General features: G+C 31.6%; 3 protein-coding genes across 3 annotated transcripts; all 3 read left to right on the plus strand.

The window, feature by feature from the left end:
• Positions 1-4,571: 4,571 nt before the first annotated feature.
• HELRODRAFT_147146 (hypothetical protein) lies at positions 4,572-4,742 on the plus strand (the record flags this gene model as incomplete). Its single annotated transcript, XM_009017170.1, has 1 exon — positions 4,572-4,742. A coding segment is annotated over one exon (171 nt), but the record flags the coding sequence as incomplete, so codon positions are not given.
• A 6,945-nt stretch (positions 4,743-11,687) lies between these two features.
• Positions 11,688-12,784, plus strand: HELRODRAFT_160174 (hypothetical protein; the record flags this gene model as incomplete). Its single annotated transcript, XM_009017171.1, has 2 exons — positions 11,688-12,196; positions 12,553-12,784. 2 exons carry the CDS (start codon positions 11,688-11,690, stop codon positions 12,782-12,784), a joined length of 741 nt encoding a protein of 246 aa, XP_009015419.1.
• Positions 12,785-16,013: 3,229 nt separating this feature from the next.
• On the plus strand, positions 16,014-16,487 carry HELRODRAFT_64447 (hypothetical protein; the record flags this gene model as incomplete). The annotated part of the gene is made up of 1 exon (XM_009017172.1): positions 16,014-16,487. The coding sequence occupies one exon, from the start codon at positions 16,014-16,016 to the stop codon at positions 16,485-16,487; it is 474 nt and encodes a 157-aa protein (XP_009015420.1).
• Positions 16,488-19,482: the final 2,995 nt, after the last annotated feature.

A 19,482-nucleotide genomic window follows, 5' to 3' on the forward strand; every position in this document is an offset into this window, starting at 1 on the left:
TATCAAAAGAAGGATCGCTATGGCGAAAGATGCTTATTCTAAGATGAAAAACATCCTCACCAACAGTAAAATCAGAATATCAACAAAATTAAAACTGTTAGGGTGTTACATTTTTTCTGTGCTAACTTACGGTTTTAAGTCTTGGACAATTTCTAAAGAAATGGAAAAAAGATAAACGCTGCTGAGATGTGGTTTTTGGGAAGATAATCCAACGGGGCAGTTAAAGTTTTTGGTTACATCAGGCGGAAGGAAAGAATGGAAAATCTTACAACTTCTGGAAAGATTGCAGGAAAAAGAGATCGCGGTCAACAACAAATCACATTCGTGAAGTCCTTGTGTCACTTGTTGAATATCACAGTATTTCTACTAATACAAAGTATTAAAGATTGGATTTTGTGGAGGTCGGTGGTCGCCAATGTCCTGAAAGGATAAGTCAGGAGAAGAAGTTGATGTAGCCGTTAAATGAATATGATTTCAGATTTATGTATTTTTAACGTTTGCATTGTTTGCATGAAAGTAGGTTGGTTTCATAACATGTCACCAATTCAACCACCTCTATTTTGCAAACTCGTAGAATAGCAGTGTCGAGACGTAACGTGTTAAATAACTGCAGGTAGGCAGCAGTCAGTCGGAGTTTTTGACTTTAACTCTTTTATGATCAATGTCCGCACTCTATTGTGTCTGTTTATCTTGTCAGAGCTTATGTTGAACCACAGTTTGAGGCGTCATGTTTATTTGTTTGACGAACGCTGTTGTATAAAACTTCAAATGAAAGCCTTGCAGTTTGAAAATTTTGATTTGCCTGGTATGTGTTAAGAAAAGGAAAGGTTATTATTAATAATTACATGATGGTGTGTGAATGATTGAACTTTGTTCGTTGTGCTATTGCGTGCAGCCTCCGACCAACCGGACTGCAATGCACTGCTTCTGCTTCCACTCCACATTACTCATTCTCGCCAATGATTAATAGCGCTGTGTTGCAGATCAACCGGATTATTAAATATGTTGGCTATCTAATGAGGCATGATGACAAATCATATTTCACGCCTGCTTTGAATGATTGCCAGGATAACTTAACTTAAATATATAAGCCCTAAACTTAAATGGAACAAATTTTACAAGATTATCTTATAATTTGCGTGCCAGCTATAGTACAGATTGGCTACGATGTTTTTGAACATCACGCTAATGTTAAATTAATATATTCTTTTCTACAAAAAAACATCAATAATTGTATTACAGCATCTTTGGTTTTTTCGTAACATTTAAAAACTTTAAATTTAATTTATTGCATAGTTAGCAATTAACTTGATTGATGATACTGCTAATATTTATTGAATGATGAGATAAGATCTCAGACGTGCTGGCCTTTTTGATTATGTATATGGTAGAATTTTTATATATTGGTAAGCTAAATTTATTCATTATTTATTATATTAATTATTTATTTTTAATTTGCTATTAAATCAACACTATTAAATGAGTAACAAGCACAATTACAAATCTATTTTTTCATTATGTTAATTTTGTCATGAATTATAAATTTACTTAAAAATCGTGTTAGAATGAACAATTTGTGAACGGTGGCCTGCGACACAAGAACTTTTGTTTTCTTTTAGCTTTGGTCTCCTAATCGTTACCTAATTTGAATTCAGCTTGCAACATTAACGCATTGGCACTAAGTCGCAATATTGCAAAGTAGAAAATTTGTGATTCCAGCAAAAGTTGGACTGGATATAAATTAGACATGCGTTGTCTATTGTTAGAAACAAACAGTTGATCGATGAACGGCGAGTACTGAAACCTGGTCTGGTGCATCGTTTGAGATTGCTTCTCGTGCTGTGTGCAGAAAGCAAGATGGCAACGTGATGTTTTGCATTAGGTAATCAATCAATTCAAGCAATGAATCAAATAGTGTGAAAATGTTAACTCTGAGTAATTCTAAATTTTTCACCTAACACACAAGTAAAATCATTGTTTTGAAAGAATGAACGTATATTCTAATAAAGTCATTAAATAAAGGAATGATGAACTTATTAATGAATAGTAAAATTCAAATCAACACGACTGATTTCTGATGTTTTTTAAATACTCTAAATAAAGCTTAGTTTAACGTTTTTCTGAGAAAAACAATTTGTGCTGATTTTTTAATAATAATAAAGCAAACTTGACAAAGGTCTCGGATATGTGTTCAGGTTAACTATTTTAGAATAGTTTTAGACTGTTATCATTAATTTGTAATTTATTATCAACTAAATAAATTAGAAATAACCATTTAGTAGACGTCATTTTTATGAAATATCATAAATTATCAAAATGCTTGTTTGAAGTTTTATCCCAAAACCATATCTTCCAATTTTATTTTTATCGAGACAGCGTTATTTCAGCTAGAAAAATCAATGCACACATTATTTTTTTTGTTTTATGCTTGGTAAAAATATATAACTGCTGAAATCTTAAATAGAAGAAACCATAACAATTTTCATTAAGTTAATTTGTAGTTCCATAAAAATATAAATACCCACAAATCACATGCATGAACATACATTCATAAGTCAAGCAACTTGATTGTCAATTTTGCAATTGTCACCGGTTTTAAAACAAACTCACTCTCTTTTAAATGGCATGTAGCCCTGTGCACAAATCAGATATGTCTGACCAAACACAAAACTATCAGGAAATTTGTAAAATATAATAAATTTGAGGATCGATATGCATTTAAACTATGCCAGTTGAGCTAACTTGATGAACCTCAGACATGAGAATGGCAAAATGTGATGCACTACCTTCACAATCAATATCTAATTTATCTATTATTGTCTTTAAAATTATGATAAAATTATAAAATATTTCAAAATTGTTTATGGAGGTTAAAACTGACGGAGAGTTAGTTTAGTTATACCTATATCAAGTCGTGCATTTTAAATATTCTTTAAAATAAATTTCATGTTTATAAGGTTGTTAACAAAATAACTGAATTAATTAAATTAATTTTAATATTGTTGAGGTATTAATTTAATGCGTCTTAATTTACTTCGCAACTGGCACAAGATTTGCTTCCTTCCTATACCTATCTTCAGTTAGTTTTGTATTTTGAGTTCTTTTGAATCAAAAATGAACTAAAACATAAAGCAATTATCACAATATTAAGGGAAGTAGTTTTAATGGCAACTTGGTCATTTTTAAAAATATTCAACAGAAAAAACTCGATGCTAAATTTGATAAACGCTATCTATAATAGTTGTGCTTATTATGATGTTTCAGTTAAAAAATCATTTTTTAAAAATCTTTTGTTTGACTAATCTTTTTACTAGCATAATACCACTGATGGGTAGTTACTAACTACAAATAGTTAACTAGTAGTTAATAACTATTAACTGGTGGTTAGATGTAGTTAATAACTATTTATTTTGAATAGTTATGACAATATAATAATAATAATAGTAATACTCTTTGTAACTAACGAGATATTTTTGGTTTATGCTTTAATTGAATTCGTCATTATGAGCAGCTGTATAACTGACAATGATGTTTGTTGGATGGTTGGTTGCTAAGAAAACATCTGTTTGCCGTGTATTTTGATTGTTTTCTATATCTTTTGTATATTATGTTTTGTATGTAGTGCTTTGTTTTTATGTTCGGTTTTCGGGCATCTGTTTTGTATATCATTTGTATATATATCTCGCGTTTGTATACCATGTTTCTATGTATATCTCGTGATTGTTTGTTTGTTTGTATTTATTGTGTATGTTTTATTCTATGTTGTATATTCAATTTTGTTTATTGTATATCTTGTATCTGTGTTTGTATCTCTTTTCTGTACGTCCTTTTTGGGTATCTTGTTTTTTGCTTTCATGTTTTGTATTTCTTGTTTTGTATACTTTTGTATTCTTTATTGTATTATACCATTAGTTAGAGCGGAATGGTTTTAAAAATTTTGTGCAAAAATTGTATGAGTCAAGTAAAAAAGAACTAATTGAAAACTTGAAAAAAGTTCGTTGTGTGTCGACAACTGCTAACATATGGTCAACCCATAAGAGATCTTTTATAGGCATCACTTTGCATTTTGTATCGTCACGTACGTTATAAATAAAATCTAGGGTTTTGACCTGTCGGCGATTTAAAAGATCCCACACAGCTGATTCTATTGCTAGAGTGTTGAATGTTATATTTAATGAATTTTAAATTAAAAAAAGATTATAAATGTGGTCACTGACAGCGCTGCAAACTTTGTAAAAGCATTTTCTTTGGTAGCATTACCAAATACTACAGAAGGTGACAGTGACATAGAAGATATTTACAAAAAAAACAAGTAATAGTTTTTTTTTAATTGCACATGATAAATACATATTCAAATTAACTTTTGTTTATTAATGATTTGAAGTCATACATTGTTTGAAAATGTTTTTTTGGTAAATGGTTATTTATTTATTTACATACACGCAGATTGCAAACCAGTGAGTCCTGTACCTTCGTCTTCTAAAGAAAGCGAACCTCAGCAAATAAATGTTGACAATTTGTATGATTACCTGGAAAATAATCAAAATTCTTCGGATCGTGTGTTGGCTGATGAACTCAACAGTTACTTGGCTAACCCATCTAAGAATATTGAAAGTTTATTTTCCTATCTACCAGTATGTGCAAGTTTCATTAAACTAAATTCAACATTACCTAGCTCTGCAGTGGTTGAGCATCTTTTCAGTGTTGCTGGACAAATTCTAACTGGTAAACGCTGTAGATTGTTTGATGATCATACCACTAAAATGATTTTTTTGGGAGATCATCTTAAACACACATTAAAAAAAAAACATTTATTAAAAAAAAATATATATGTGAGTTAATAAATTTACAAAAATTTTTCAGAAGGGTTTTTTTTTAAATAATAATGATTAAAGGTAGTTAAAAAGTAGTTAACTATTAAAAAGTAGTTAATTACTACTTTTCTTGAAAATAGTTAAAAAGTAGTTACTAACTAAGTTTTTAGTCAAGTAATTAACTACAGTAGTTCTCTACATTTTGGGGTAGTTAACCCATCACTGAAAAATATGTTTGCTGAAAATCGATCTTTAAAATATTGTTAATTATGTATGTGGTATACCTGTTTTTTTGCTCACACATTAAAAATCAGTTATAAACTTTTTATTGAATTTAAGAAATTTTAATCGATTCTTGCTTGATGCTTTTTACTTTAGAGTAATTTTCAAAAGTCTACAAGCAACAAATCATTTCAAAAACTTTACATTTATAGTTACAGAGGTCAGCTATATAATACTGACACCAATTAATATCTGAATGTCTATTATCTTTTTAATTAAAGTTAAAATACTGAGCGCAATCATAATTTGGCAGATTTCTCATTGTGTTTCTTGTTTTTTTGAAAACACATATTCCATATAAGTTAGAATGGACCCATCGGAAATACACTGATCCTATATATGTTAAAATGGAGCCTCGAAAATACACCGACCCCATATAAGTAAGAATAGACCCATCCGGAATACACCGACCCCATATTAATTAGAATGAACCCTTTTGGAACACACTGACTCCATATAAGTTAAAATGAAGTCTCGGGAATACACAGACCCCATATAAGCTAGAATGGACCCCTTTGAAATACACTGACTCCATATAAGTTAGAATGGACATTTGAGAATACATTGACGTATAGTTTTTAATGGACCTATCAGGAATACACTGACCCCATATAAGTAAGAATGGACCCATCGGAAATACACCGACCTCATATAAGTTAGAATGGAGTCTCGGGAATACATCGACCCCATATAAGTTAGAATGGACCCCTTGGGACTAAGCAAACGTTTTGATGATCAGTCATTGATTTAGAATGTTACACATCAATGCCAATGAAACTATTTTTATGAGCCTTATTTGCTCATGGCAACTGCTAAAAAAAATTTTGGTTGAAATAATTTCATTTATCATTTTTCCAACATTTCAGACAATATGATATTATTCAATTAACTATTTTAGCTAAAATTATTTTACCCAATACACTGTCACGATATTTTGTTGATAATTATGTTATTTTTTTCAAAAATATTTTTGGATTTTAATCATCAGAATCGTTGTAATTTTATTCAATCTAACTACCGTTGCCTGTGCTTCAAATTTTTTTCTGAAATAAGTCTTTTGAATAAGCTACTTTTCATTAAATTTTTATAAAATTGAAATTTGAAAGTCATTTATAACTATGTAATTTTTTTCAAATTATTTGCAGCAACGTCTAAACATTGTTTTATTTTGCAAAGTATTTTATTTGTTACTGTAGAAAATCTCTAGATAAGTCACGTTTATATATATATTTAATTACTGTTCGTTCGTTCGTTGATTTGTTCAAATTTTTTGGCGTTTTAGCTCGTTTTTCGGTTATTTTTCACTCCAATTGTCTTGCCATTTTCTATATTTTTTTGTATTTAAATATTGCTAATAATTTGATTTCAATCTACAAAGAGCCAATTAAAAATTCACTAAAAGTGAACTTTTTATTCTTTGTAAACGACAAATATAATATTATTATCGGTCAAAACCTTCGGAAGAATATATAATGTACAGGAAAAAAAAACCTCAAAAAGGAACGTCGTTAATTACAAAATTGCCGTTACATCACTAAATCAAACAGTTGTTAGCATGGCGATCGATTAAAAATAAACATAAATATCATTACAATGATGAATTACAAATATAAATAAAGATTGATTTAACACTCTAAAAAAAAATAAAAAGCTAAAAATTAGTGAGAAACCCGCAAAATAATTACAATATTGAAATCCAGTAGTTTTTTTTATCTATGCAACTTACACACAACCGACAACGATGGAGAAAATATGGGCTGTAAAATGTTTTTATTTCTTAATCGTTCAACCGAAGCAAATTGTCATAAAGCACTTTAAGAAAATTAAGTGGCTACAAAAAAATCATAAATTTTTAATTGGTTTGTCTCAAAATAATTAAAAAATAGTTGGAAATGTAGTTGAGGAGGCCAAGCATTTTCTATTGTGCGTAATGTGATGTGGTGCCTCGTTTCGCAATATAGTTTATTGTAAATTTCCTAATGTAATTAATTGAACAATGTATAAATGATATTTTAATTATAACGTTCATCAGGTGTGATATTTTTCAAGCGTAGTAGGATTAACTTCTGTTCAATCAATAATGGAATGCTTCTTCAATGGTTGATACTGCATGCGCGAGTAAATAAACGCATGCTAACATGGATAGGACATGTATGAACGTACATTGTACATTACTATTTGGAAGCCTATAAACATCAGTTCGTGTGTCTTGCAATTATTTTTTAAGTCATGTTGCTTCTATCCCGTTAATTTTTTTATTATTAACAGCGTACAGTTGTAGTTATTAATATAACTGTCGTTAGCCAAGTGAGCTAAGGTAGCAAAAGTTGTTTTTTGTTTTTGAATTGTTTTGAAATTATTGAAACTTAATTTTAAACAGTTGAAAAAATTTTATAACAAAATTAGTTTTAACATCGTTTTCATTAATGTCAATGCATGTCTAACATAAAATTGTGTAACGCATTCAATCATATGCCACTTTTTTTTACTACTGTTCGTCGCATGAAAAATGATTCCCGCTTATCACATACTTCGTGTGTGATGTGTTATTTAGCGCTTTTTCTTACACACGCTGTCTGTGGGTTGTTAATTCCTCTGTACCTAATAAGAGTGTAAATGAGCTTTGATCTTTAACGTCCTTGTCTGAATCATTTTTGATTCCGTGTTAATATAGAAATGTATTATGCTACTGAAAAACTTAAATCTTAAACTAAATCCTTCTAATTTTAAATTAAAATGTTTTAATAAATCTAAATACTTTTACCATTTTTTCTAATATTTTACTTTTTAAAACTTGATTTTTTTCATGAGTTTTGTGGTCTTGGCATTATCCTTGATTCTATCATGTCTTTTTCTTCTCAGATTAATAGCGTTGCTAAAAGTTCTTGCTTTTATCAACATAGCATAAAAAACTTTTGCCTTATCTTAACGATCATACTCTTCTCTTGTTACTCTGTTGGTTTTATCTAGGATTGATTCAATCAATCTTTGTTTAGCGTCCAGAGAACCAGTTCCCCCGAGGCAGAACGTTGTTTTCTTTGTCATCAATTTTTTGCGCCAAGTGAAGCGATCAGTTGTATCCATTTCATTTAAATTTGGAGCTTTCATGTTTTGTTCGATTGTTTGCGACCAAGACTTCTTTGGACGGCCTTTGGGACGTGTGCAATGTACTTCAACATTTGCAAAAGAAGTTATGGCACCATTTCCACTTCGTTTGACATGACCAAACCACCACAGACGGTGTTGCCGGCATTCGTCCTTTATATCATCAAAACCAACACGACGCAGGATTTTGGTAGATTTGATGTGGTCCTTTAGACTAATTCGTTGCATCCATCGGAGCATTTTCAGAGGCAAGGAGATGCCATTTATTCCAGGCTGCACGTATGCGTGCTCGAACGGCAGCTTCAGCTGTTCCAGTACAATCCAGAACATCCCCTAGATATTGAAACGATGTGACTTTCTCTACCTTAATGGCTTCAAAAACATTGCTATTTTGAATTTGTTGTTGTGGATTGATGCAAGTAGGACAAACAAAATTGGATGCTTTAGATAGAGTACCAATTATTTTTAACAACGTTTGTGACACCACTGGTTACACTGCTGATACTTGATTGAATTGCTACCTACACCAGCTTTAAAAACTGAACAGAGCCATCGTCCAGTAGCTGTGGATTGGATGGGTTCACCAGTGTTCATTGCTTTGGTATTGCTGATGTTGACTTTGAATCTATGATCGGCGAGTCTAGCGTTCCAATCTTCAAACATCTGTGCTGCCTTCTGCTCAGACGTGGCTGTTAAAACGATATCATCAGCATATATTAGATTCCAAATGTCACCAATGCGTATCGGCTTAATGATTTCTTCCATCACAGTTATAAATAACAGTGGACTGAAAATCGAGCCTTGGTGAACTCCAACGCCAATGTCAAATGCATCTGGGTTTTCAACCGTTGTGCTGACGAGAGTCTTAGTATTCGTATACATTTCCATCACAAGTCAAACAAGATATTCTGGAATTGATTATAATCATTAATTTATAATAATAATAATAAATAGATAAAAATTAATTAATAATCAATCATTAATAACAAATAGTTACAATGATTATTGTAATTTGATCTACCATTGGCAGATCTAGAAAACTTTGACAGAGGAGCCAAAATTTCGAAAATATTTAAATTTTGACCGGATGCCAAAATGTTTTTGCTTATCACATCAATTTCTGGTCGGTTTTCGACAAAAAGGTGGCTTTTTCTGTTGAAACAATGAGTTTTACTGATTTTTAATAAAAATACTGCTCAAAACGGGGTGGCATTGGCCTCTCCCGGCCACTGCGTTCTACTATGGTTTACATTACAAAAACAACCATTATAATTTACGACTAGCTGAATCAATACTCACAGAACAAAGACATCCGATAATAAATATTCAGCAAGGGGCAATTGGAATTCTTCCTACTAATAAATTTAAAAACAGGGGAATTATCGATAATGAAAACACGTAAAAGTGTTATATTTATCGATAATGAAAACACGTAAAAGTTGTGTTCATCTATCGGAAATCTTGAACCTACGAAATAACGAACACTTGACAATCGTTGGAAGCTACAAAACTTGTGTTAGAAATATAGAGATCTTTGAAGTTATAACATCGTTTCTGGTAATTACGAGGTAAAGGATTTACAACAATTCTTGACAATATGTAATAAATTCCACCGATTAGTGTTTATCAACTTGTATTCGAGTTTTTCAATTTGTCTTAGTAAATTTTTTTTAAATTTTTATCGACAAGATTGAGTCTGTTTAAAATTGAAGCTTCATTTTTATTAACAAACTTTTTATCAAAATTATTGCAGACGTTAAAATTTTTCGTTGTTAAAATTTTTCATTGTAATTTCATGTTTCTTTTTCGAATTTATTTGTATATATTTTTAATAATACTTAATCAATTTCAATTTTAAACAGACTCAATCCTGTCGATTAAAAACTGACTAAGTCATTTGACTATTTACGTTTTGTATGTATATTTTTCATCAATTTGCCATCTACGATCATATCTTAGAAAAATGTTGTTTATATTTTTGTAACTGTGCTTATATGTGAGAGAAAATGTGTTTGTATACTTCTGCAAAAGTTTGATCATTGTTGTTTTCTCATTGAATCATTGTAGAACATTTTTAGTTAATAAACTATTACGAGTTTTTTCTGTTTATTTTTGTATCTTCGAAGAAAATAAACAATAAACAATATATTAAATTTATGTTTAAGAACATTTAAAATTTTACTTGAAAATTATTCGGTGATATTTTTGGAAATTTTATTTTAGTAATTAACGTTTCACGGATGATATAACATTTTCTACAGTTTTAATGAACGCGAAAGATCCCTTGAACGTACGTTCTGCGAAATTCAATGTCGTTGATTATCTCAAAAATCAGTGACTGGGAAGTCAGTAATTTTGGTCAAATTAGCAAACATCTGGTTAATTTCTTGTTTGCCTCCCGTCAAATTTTAACATTTTTAAAATTTTGTTCTCCCCCTCCGTCAACGTTGTCTAGAATAAATTTAATTCCTAAAGTAATCCCACAGCCTAAAATAATTTAATTTTTTGTGATTTATTCTAAATCGTTTATATTTTTCTAATCGTCTGGTGTTGAATATTTTATATAAAAAAGCAATAATATTGATAAGTGAACAATTATCAAACAGCACAATCAACAATCAAAAGTAAAAGAACCACTGACACAACGACAACGGCCATAAAATCAGAAATATTATTTTTTTATTGTGTTTTGCATCTTTGATTTCATATTTCAAAAAAATCTTAAAACATTTTAATTCATTGTTGCAAAAAGTTACAGAAAAGAATTTAACAGAACAAAAAATTATTTTCAAAATTTTTTACTCGTCAATAACTTCCTAACAGCATGATCCTAAATTTTTTAACAAAATTAATTTTGTATTAGCTTATCTTTTATACAATCTTCACAAACTAATTTAAATGTTCAGTTTTGCTATTACATATATATATATATATATATATATATATATATATATATATATATATATATATTAGGGTGTCCCAGAAATGCACGGAAATTTTTTTTTTAATTAGTTGATGTCTCACCCTCTGAAAAGTGTCTCTTGGGTACAATAATTAAATTGGTGAAGTTACAGCTCATTTGAACAAGTTTGAGAGGTCCCCCAAGGGCTTTTAAAATTTTACTATCGAGTTGATTCAAAATCCATATCAATAATCTTAAACAATATGCACAAAATGAGTGAAATTAAGCTAGAAATGCAAACTAGTTTAATTATCTCACTGCAGACATTAATTATAGTTTAAAATATTATTAACAATTACCTGTAGAATGATAATCTTTATTAGAGAATGCAAAAAATGTATATTTTTAACCAGTCAACTCGCTAAGTTACTTGTGTTGTCAACGTAGATTGGTTACCTGTCCTGCTCTCATCACTTGTTGATGGCACTACAAAACTTCTTGGAGTTCCAAGGTTAGCATCTGGATTAGGACGAGCAGCTGCTGATGCAGTTCACGAACAGATAAAATCTTGAAAGTGTGAATCAATGGTTATTGGCATGTGCTTTGACACGACAGCTTCCAATACTGGAAAACTCAATGGAACTTGCACTCTTCTAGAAAAAGCCATGGGACGTAATTTAATATGGATGGCTTGCCGTCATCATAAGTATGAAGTGATGCTTGCCGGTGTATATAGTGTTTGTCTTGGAACATCCACTGGACCAGAAATTTTATTCTTCAAAAGGTTTCGTGAAAAATGGACAGAAATGAATCACACACCAGAAGCCAGATCAACCCCTTTGATAATTGTTTCAGATGCAATTAAAGCATTCATCAAATGTCAACTTGAGGTCAGACATTCTCGAGATGACTATTTAGAGTTTCTACTTCTTGCTGCACAAATAGCTGAACTGCAGGTTGATGTAGCCATTCGCAAACCTGGTGCACGGCACAGGGCACGATGGATGGCAAAAGCCATCTACGCATTAAAAATTGAACTATTATTCACCGTAAATAAAATCATTTTTAACTTAAACAGCTTGAGAATTACAAGGTATTCAACGTTTGAATCGGTTTATCATTTGTGTTTATCTTCAGTCATGGTTTTCATGCAGGCTCACTGCTGATGCACCTGTGAATGATATTTTGTTGATACAGCGTTTGCATGACTATGACGATGCAGTTCTTGGTTTGACGATTAAAAATGATGTTGCGTCATTTTTGGTACATGAGTCCAGAATTGGCAACTCTTGTTCTTTTTTCATCTCTTCTGTATGACAAAGAAAAGACTGATCTTGTCCGCACAATACAAGCAGATCGAGGCCCACATCTGATGAAAACACTACCACAAAGTTTTGACAATTTGCGTGCGTCTAAAACATTTTTTGAAACATCTAATATTGATGCCAGTTTTCTTGATGTACTTGTTGAAAACTGGTCAGATACTCCTTCTTTCCAAGTTGCAGCAGTGTTTGTAAAGAATCTGGTTTGCATCAATGACTCTGCAGAACGGGGAGTAGCGTTGGTACAACATTTCAATGAAACAATCACCAAAGACGCAGAGCAGAAACAATTTTTGCTTCAAGTAGTTGAACAGCATAGGAAAAACTTTGCAGAATATAATTGTGAACTGCTTAATTAATGCAAAAATTTGAATTATTTGCATTAATTAATATTCAAGCGAACTGAAATTCAATAAAATCTTGTTTTTCAATCATTTTTGACCTAATTTTTGAAATTAAAAAATAAAAGGCATAGCAGATTTATATATTTTTTCACAATTATATATTTTGTTTCATTTGTATAAACAAATCATAAAACATTTATAATCATATCATATAACACTGTATCAAACACCAAAATCGGAAACTTTCGACCCCTTGGGGGACCTCTAAACATTGTCCAAATGGGCTAAAATTTAGCAGGTAAATTACTGTTACCATACAGACATATTTAATGGGGTGAGACATCAATATTTTAAAACTTCATATTTTTGGGACACCCTAATATATATATATATATATATATATATATATATATATATATATATATATATATATATATATAGCTAGACTAACAACAAAAAATATTATAACCCGCGTGAGTCATTCACGTCATTATGTCTTTTTTGTTATTATTATTTTTTGCTATCTTCAGAGGTGCATTAAATCTCAAATTTATCTCCTGTTTATTAAGATCGTAAGTGCTCAAGCGTGCATTGATGTGTGGTCATGTCCGTGTATCTGTTCGCATGCATTTGTTTTTTGGTTGCTGTATACCTGAAAACAGTATGATTGGTTGCTTGGTCAATTAACTTGTTTTTTAGCCTATATATTGACTGGTTGTTTGGTACGTTGAATCATTGGTGAGTTGAATAGAATTTGTTGATTGTTGGTCGTTTGTTGGCTTATTGTTGGCTTATCCAGTTAAAAACTTCATATAATGATAGATTATGTGCCTCAATTAATTTGATTTTTGTAACAAAATTTAAACAACGGCACTAAATTTTTAATTTCGATTATTTATTTGAATTTCTAATTGAAAATGTTAGCCTTAGTGTAACATGTCTAGATCTTTTTTCCACCATAGACCCAGTAGCTATTTTATAAATAGATGTATTGATTTAACTGTCTGAGTTTATGGGGTACCAGTGTATAAACACTAAACTTGCTCTTTCAATTTTCCAAAATATATTGATGTTGATTTTTTTAAATTCTTATTTTAAATTTAAGTTAAAATCGCAATTTAAATTTTTATAGAAATTTTGTTTCAATAATAATAAAATAACAATTTAAAATAAAAAATATTAGTTATATAAATAATATATTAAATGAAAGTTTAACATAATATAATAAATAATGTCGTAGAATCACAAGCAGATAACGGCATTGCGGTTTCAAACAGCGGAGACCGCCGGATAAAAGATTATCAAAACTCTGCGGGTTTTGCGGTTTGCGTATTTTGTCTGCGTGATTTGCCGCGGATGCAGGCAAATTTAAGTACGTTATTCAGAAAAACTGCCCACCAAATTTTGTCCTTTCGTTTGTTTGAATATATTTAAATTTAATAATCAACAAGTCTCTCTGGGGTTCGTGTTAATAAGCAGCTTCCGCGAATTACTTCAGCAAATTTTAATAAAGGTTATTGATATTTAATTAAATCTACTGAATCTTTAGCTTTTGAGGGTTTACGGTTGAGCTTTTCAATGATTCGAACAGAAATTTTAGAATTATTATCCAATTTATTACAATTTCAATATTCTTATATATATTTTTCTCCATCTACTCTCAATAGTGTTCTTCATAATTTATCTCTATGTCTTTCTTCAATTATCGCTTTGTCTGACTCTATGTGTCTTAAACTTAATCCTTCTAAGTTTGAATTAATTTGTTTTAATAAATCTAAACACTCTATTACTATTCCTCCTATTATCTTACCTGATTCTAAAACTCTTGATGTATCTCATAAGTTTCGTAGTCTGGCTTTTATCTTTGATTCTACTATGTCTCTCTCTTCTCAAATTAATAGTGTTTCTAGAAGCTCTTACTTTCATCTACGTAGAATAAAAAAATTATTGCCTTTTCTTGATGATCCTGCTCTTCTCCTTCTTGTTACTTCGTTAGTCTTATCTAGGATTGATTATTGTAACTCGCTCTACTATGGTCTTCCTGACTCTATACTCTATCCTTTAAGTAAAGCTTTTAACTCTGCTGCTCGTCTAGTTGCTCGTGCCCTTTTCTTTTCTCATATATCTCCATATCTTGTTCTCTTGCACTGGCTACCTATAAAATATAGAATAATTTTTAAAATTTGCACGTTCGTGTATAAGTCTCAAACTAAATTATTTCCTAAGTATTTATCAGATATATTAATTGAACCTAAACGCCCCGGTTTACGATCGTCTTCTTCTCATTTTTTCTTAACTCGTGTTAAACACTCTTTTGCCAAATCTGCTTTTGCTTTTTCTGGTCCTTTTCTCTGGAACTCTCTACCTACTTCTCTGACTACTTCTCCATCACTTGCGAAGTTCAGAGCGGATCTTAAGACCCATCTGTTTTCAAAATTCATTGAGGAGCGCTGTTGAACATCGCGGAAATAGCGCTTTATAAGCTAATTGATTGATTGATTGATTGATTGAATCAATAAGAAAATCATAGGTATTCATGATGAAGCGTTTATGTCTTGGTTGTTCCTACCGGTGTTATTTCAATTATTTAATTAGAAATAAAACTAAAAGGTTTCTTCTCAACAGATTACATATTTACTGATTATAATTATATTGTAAATAAATTGCCTTTTTGTGTTGATATTTTCTAATTTTAAACTTGAGATTAAGACGGCTGATTTATTAATAAGTTGCCGTTTTGTGAATGCGGACAGTTGCAGTTTGGAAAAATCTTCTCTACTTGGGGTTTATTAATACAATTTTGTCCACCCATAAATACAAAACGGGAATGACCATATTGTGTTCTATTCAGTTTTGCTGCTGTCGTATATTAGGTAATGTTTAGACAAAACTGCACTGTCCATTTTAATGCACGGTTTTACACATTGTTATATTTTTGTTTAGATTGTTTAGATTAAGTCCTGGGCGTGACATAAAATTGCATCCACGCTGCCTTGCGTGCTTTTGAGCAAAAGGCTAGGCCCACCGCTTATAACTGGTGGTTGTCGTCAGGATGGGTGTCCGGATGTAAATTTTTTGCTTCCAAATTATTCTATGCCATCACAAAAAAAACAACGGCCCCTACTCCCCAGCAGGCCTTAAGTGGTCAAGGGGCTAAGAATCCATGAGAAGTATGCAATAGCGGAGAGATGTTGCAGAAAAATTCAGAATGGCCCCTCTATGGTATTTAGACTTAGAAAGCTCAATGTTGGGTCATGACTGGCCGCAGCTCGAGCGTAGAAGGATTGACATTTGCTGCCTTCAGGAGACCCGATGGAAATCGAATAGTTTCTGTCATATCAACTTAGACAAAGAAAAATATAAACTATTCTGGAATGGTCAAAAGACGGCCATAAATAATGTTGGAGTTTTTGTCAAAGAATCGCTAGCCCAAGAAGTACTGGATATTAAAAGGATTAACTCACATCTCATGTGGATCAAGCTTCGCCTAGAAAAGCAAACAATGATTATTTTTTCTGCATACGAACCACAGACAGGCGAATCAGAAGAGATGAAAAATGACTTCTGGGCTGCGTTCTCTGACACCATCTCAACATTACCAAAATCCGAAACAATCCTGATTGGAGGCGATCTCAATGGCCACGTTGGAGAAAAAACAGATGGTTTTGACAACGTACATGACGGTTTTGGCTATGGAGAACAGAATGAAGATGGCTGAGTTTCTGAAAGTCACGGGTTTTGTTTACTGAACACATATTTTAAAAAGAAGTTGAAACATCTCATAACATACAAAAGTGGACCATCAGCTACACAAATTTCTTCGCTGTCAAGCAACAACACCGAAGGCTATTCAAAAATGTCAAAGTTATACCTGGCGAATCATGTGTCGCCCAACATAGACTCCTTGTGGCAACCTTGTTGTCGAACTGTCACAACATAACATGAACAAATGCCTCGGAGAATCAAAACGGGGATGCTGAAAAGCAATATTCATCGAGAAAAATTTCAACAGATTGTCGCCACACAGTTAGACCACCAATCGCAATCCAGTACAAATTGGAGTACATACAAAACCGTTTTGATAAAAGCTGCAACTACAGTTTGTGGAAAAACTGGTACAAAACGCCAGCATAAACGGGACACTTGGTGGTGGAATGACAGTGTACAAAATGCAATAGCCGAAAAGAAAGCTGCATACAAGCAATGGCAAAAATCAAAGTCTGTTGATGACCATAGAATTTTCCGTGAGAAGAACAACTATGCAAAATGTCAAGTCGCACTGGCTCGGACAGATCAGTGCAGAGAGTGGCTCACTAAAAGCAAAGGTGAACAGATGAAATTTCTATATCGTATAGCAAAACAACGTTTTAACAGCCACGTCTGAGCAGAATGCAGCACAGATGTTTCAGATGTTTGAAGATTGGAACACCAGGCTCGCCGATCATGGATTCAAAGTCAACATCAGCAAAACCAAAGCAATGAACACTGGTGAACCCATCCAATCCACAGCTACTGGACGATGGCCCTGTTTAGTTTGTAAAACTGGTGTAGGTAACAATTCAATCAAGTGTCAGCAGTGTAATCAGTGGTGTCAAAAACGTTGTTCAAAAATAATTGGTACTTTATCTAATGTGTCTAATTTTGTTCGTCCTTGCTTGCATCAATCCACAACAACAAATTCAAAATAGCAATGTTTTTTAAGCCATTAAGGTAGAGAAAGTCACATCGTTGTAATATCTAGGAGATGTTCTGGATTGTACTGGAACAGCTGAAGCTGCCGTTTGAGTACGCATACGTGCAGCCTGAAGTAAATGGCATCTCCTTCCCTCTATATTGATGCGGCGTGACATCCCACAACCACTACGATCAAGACTGGAACAACAACTTCAACGAACCGATATGAAAATGCTCCGATGGATGCAACGAATTATTCTGAAGGACCACATCAAATTTACTGAAATCTTGCGTCGTGCTGGTTTAGATGATATAAAGGACGGATGCCGGCAACAGCTCTGAGGTTGTTTGGTCATGTCAAACGAAGTGGAAACAGTGCCATAACTTTTCTTGCAGATGTTGAAGTACCTGGCACACGTCCCAAAGGCCGTCCAAAAAAGTCCTGGCTGCAAACAATTGAGCAAAACATGAAAGCTCTAAATTTAAATGAAATGGATACAATTGATCGTCTAATTTGACGCAAAATATTGATGGCAAAAAAAAACAACGTCCTACCTCGGTGGGAACTGGGTCTCTGGACGCTAAACGAAGAGTGATTGATTGATTGACATTTTTGTTTGGATTATTGTAACAATTTATTATTTTTTATTCGAGACATTCGAAGACGTTACTTAAATTTATTATCAACTTATGCCATATTTACGTTTACAATAAGCACCAACAGAGTATATGTGTGAGAAAAATTGATAAGAAAACCAACGCCTGTAATTGCATTGACACACGCACAAAAATTTATATACATAAGCAAGCATATAAACGTTAACACGGCTGGATATCAGCATAAATATAAGAAAATATAATGAAGGGTCAAAACATTTGTATGCACCATCATTCACGATGTAAATAAGAGGAATGTAACGTTCTTTCTTTCTTACATTCTTTCATTGCCTCAGGGTTGTCCTCAAGTGTTACGCTCACTAAAAATATATACATACACATTTTGACTATTTGTGACGTAAATCACAAAAATGTGTTTTAATATTTTAAATAATTTACAATGATTGTTAGCAAAGGAAAAAAACCAATTCATAATCAATGGAACAAAAACTTTTGAAAAACCTCAACAACGAAAATTTTTAAAGGTATGTAACAATTTTTGTTTTGCACGACAATGACCAGACAGACAGGATCCTAAAACAGCTCCACGTTTTTCAAAAGTTTTTATCAATTGCTTTACAACTCAACTGAGACGTCACCGGAGGAATACTAACACGAAACGAACAACTTGCGTTCACCTAGGTTTCTCATCATTATCGCTAAATAAAAATACATCCTGATTTCTTCAAAATTATTAATACCTACTATTATTTTCGGTCGTTAATCGGTTGTTCACTTGCTTTTTGTTGTTAAATTGATCTAAACGAAATTTTTAAAAATTAATTTTAAATACTTTCTATGTAAAAAAATATAAAATACCATTCAACAGTCACAAATTTTTCATGCCATTTATATTAAATGAAATGTAATACATAATGAAATATACCTACTCATGGTGCGAGTTAAAACAAATAAAATTGATAAACGTATGAAAAAAACAATATATATATATATATATATATATATATATATATATATATATATATATACATATATATGTTTACATATATATAGGAATGGTTGGCATTAACATTAATTGTTGGTTACTGCCAACAATTCGGTCAAAATCAAGCAATATTTTATCAAATTTAGTCTCCTTTCCTTTCAATATATATATATATATATATATATATATATATATATATATATATATATATATATAGGATTAAGACTGTCATGAATGCATTGATGAAAATCACAGCATGTTCGGCGTTAGTAAACTTCCTCTTTAACTTTTCGATTAATAAATAATAATAAATCAAAAAGTTAAACAGGAAGTTAACTAATGCCGAATATGCTGTGATTTTCATCTAATTTCATATTTCATATTTTATTTCGCCGAATCATATCAAACAATATTTTAAAAGAAATTAATGCGTGAA

Source organism: Helobdella robusta, assembly GCF_000326865.2.
Source record: "Helobdella robusta unplaced genomic scaffold HELROscaffold_2, whole genome shotgun sequence".
Classification (NCBI taxonomy): domain Eukaryota; kingdom Metazoa; phylum Annelida; class Clitellata; order Rhynchobdellida; family Glossiphoniidae; genus Helobdella; species Helobdella robusta.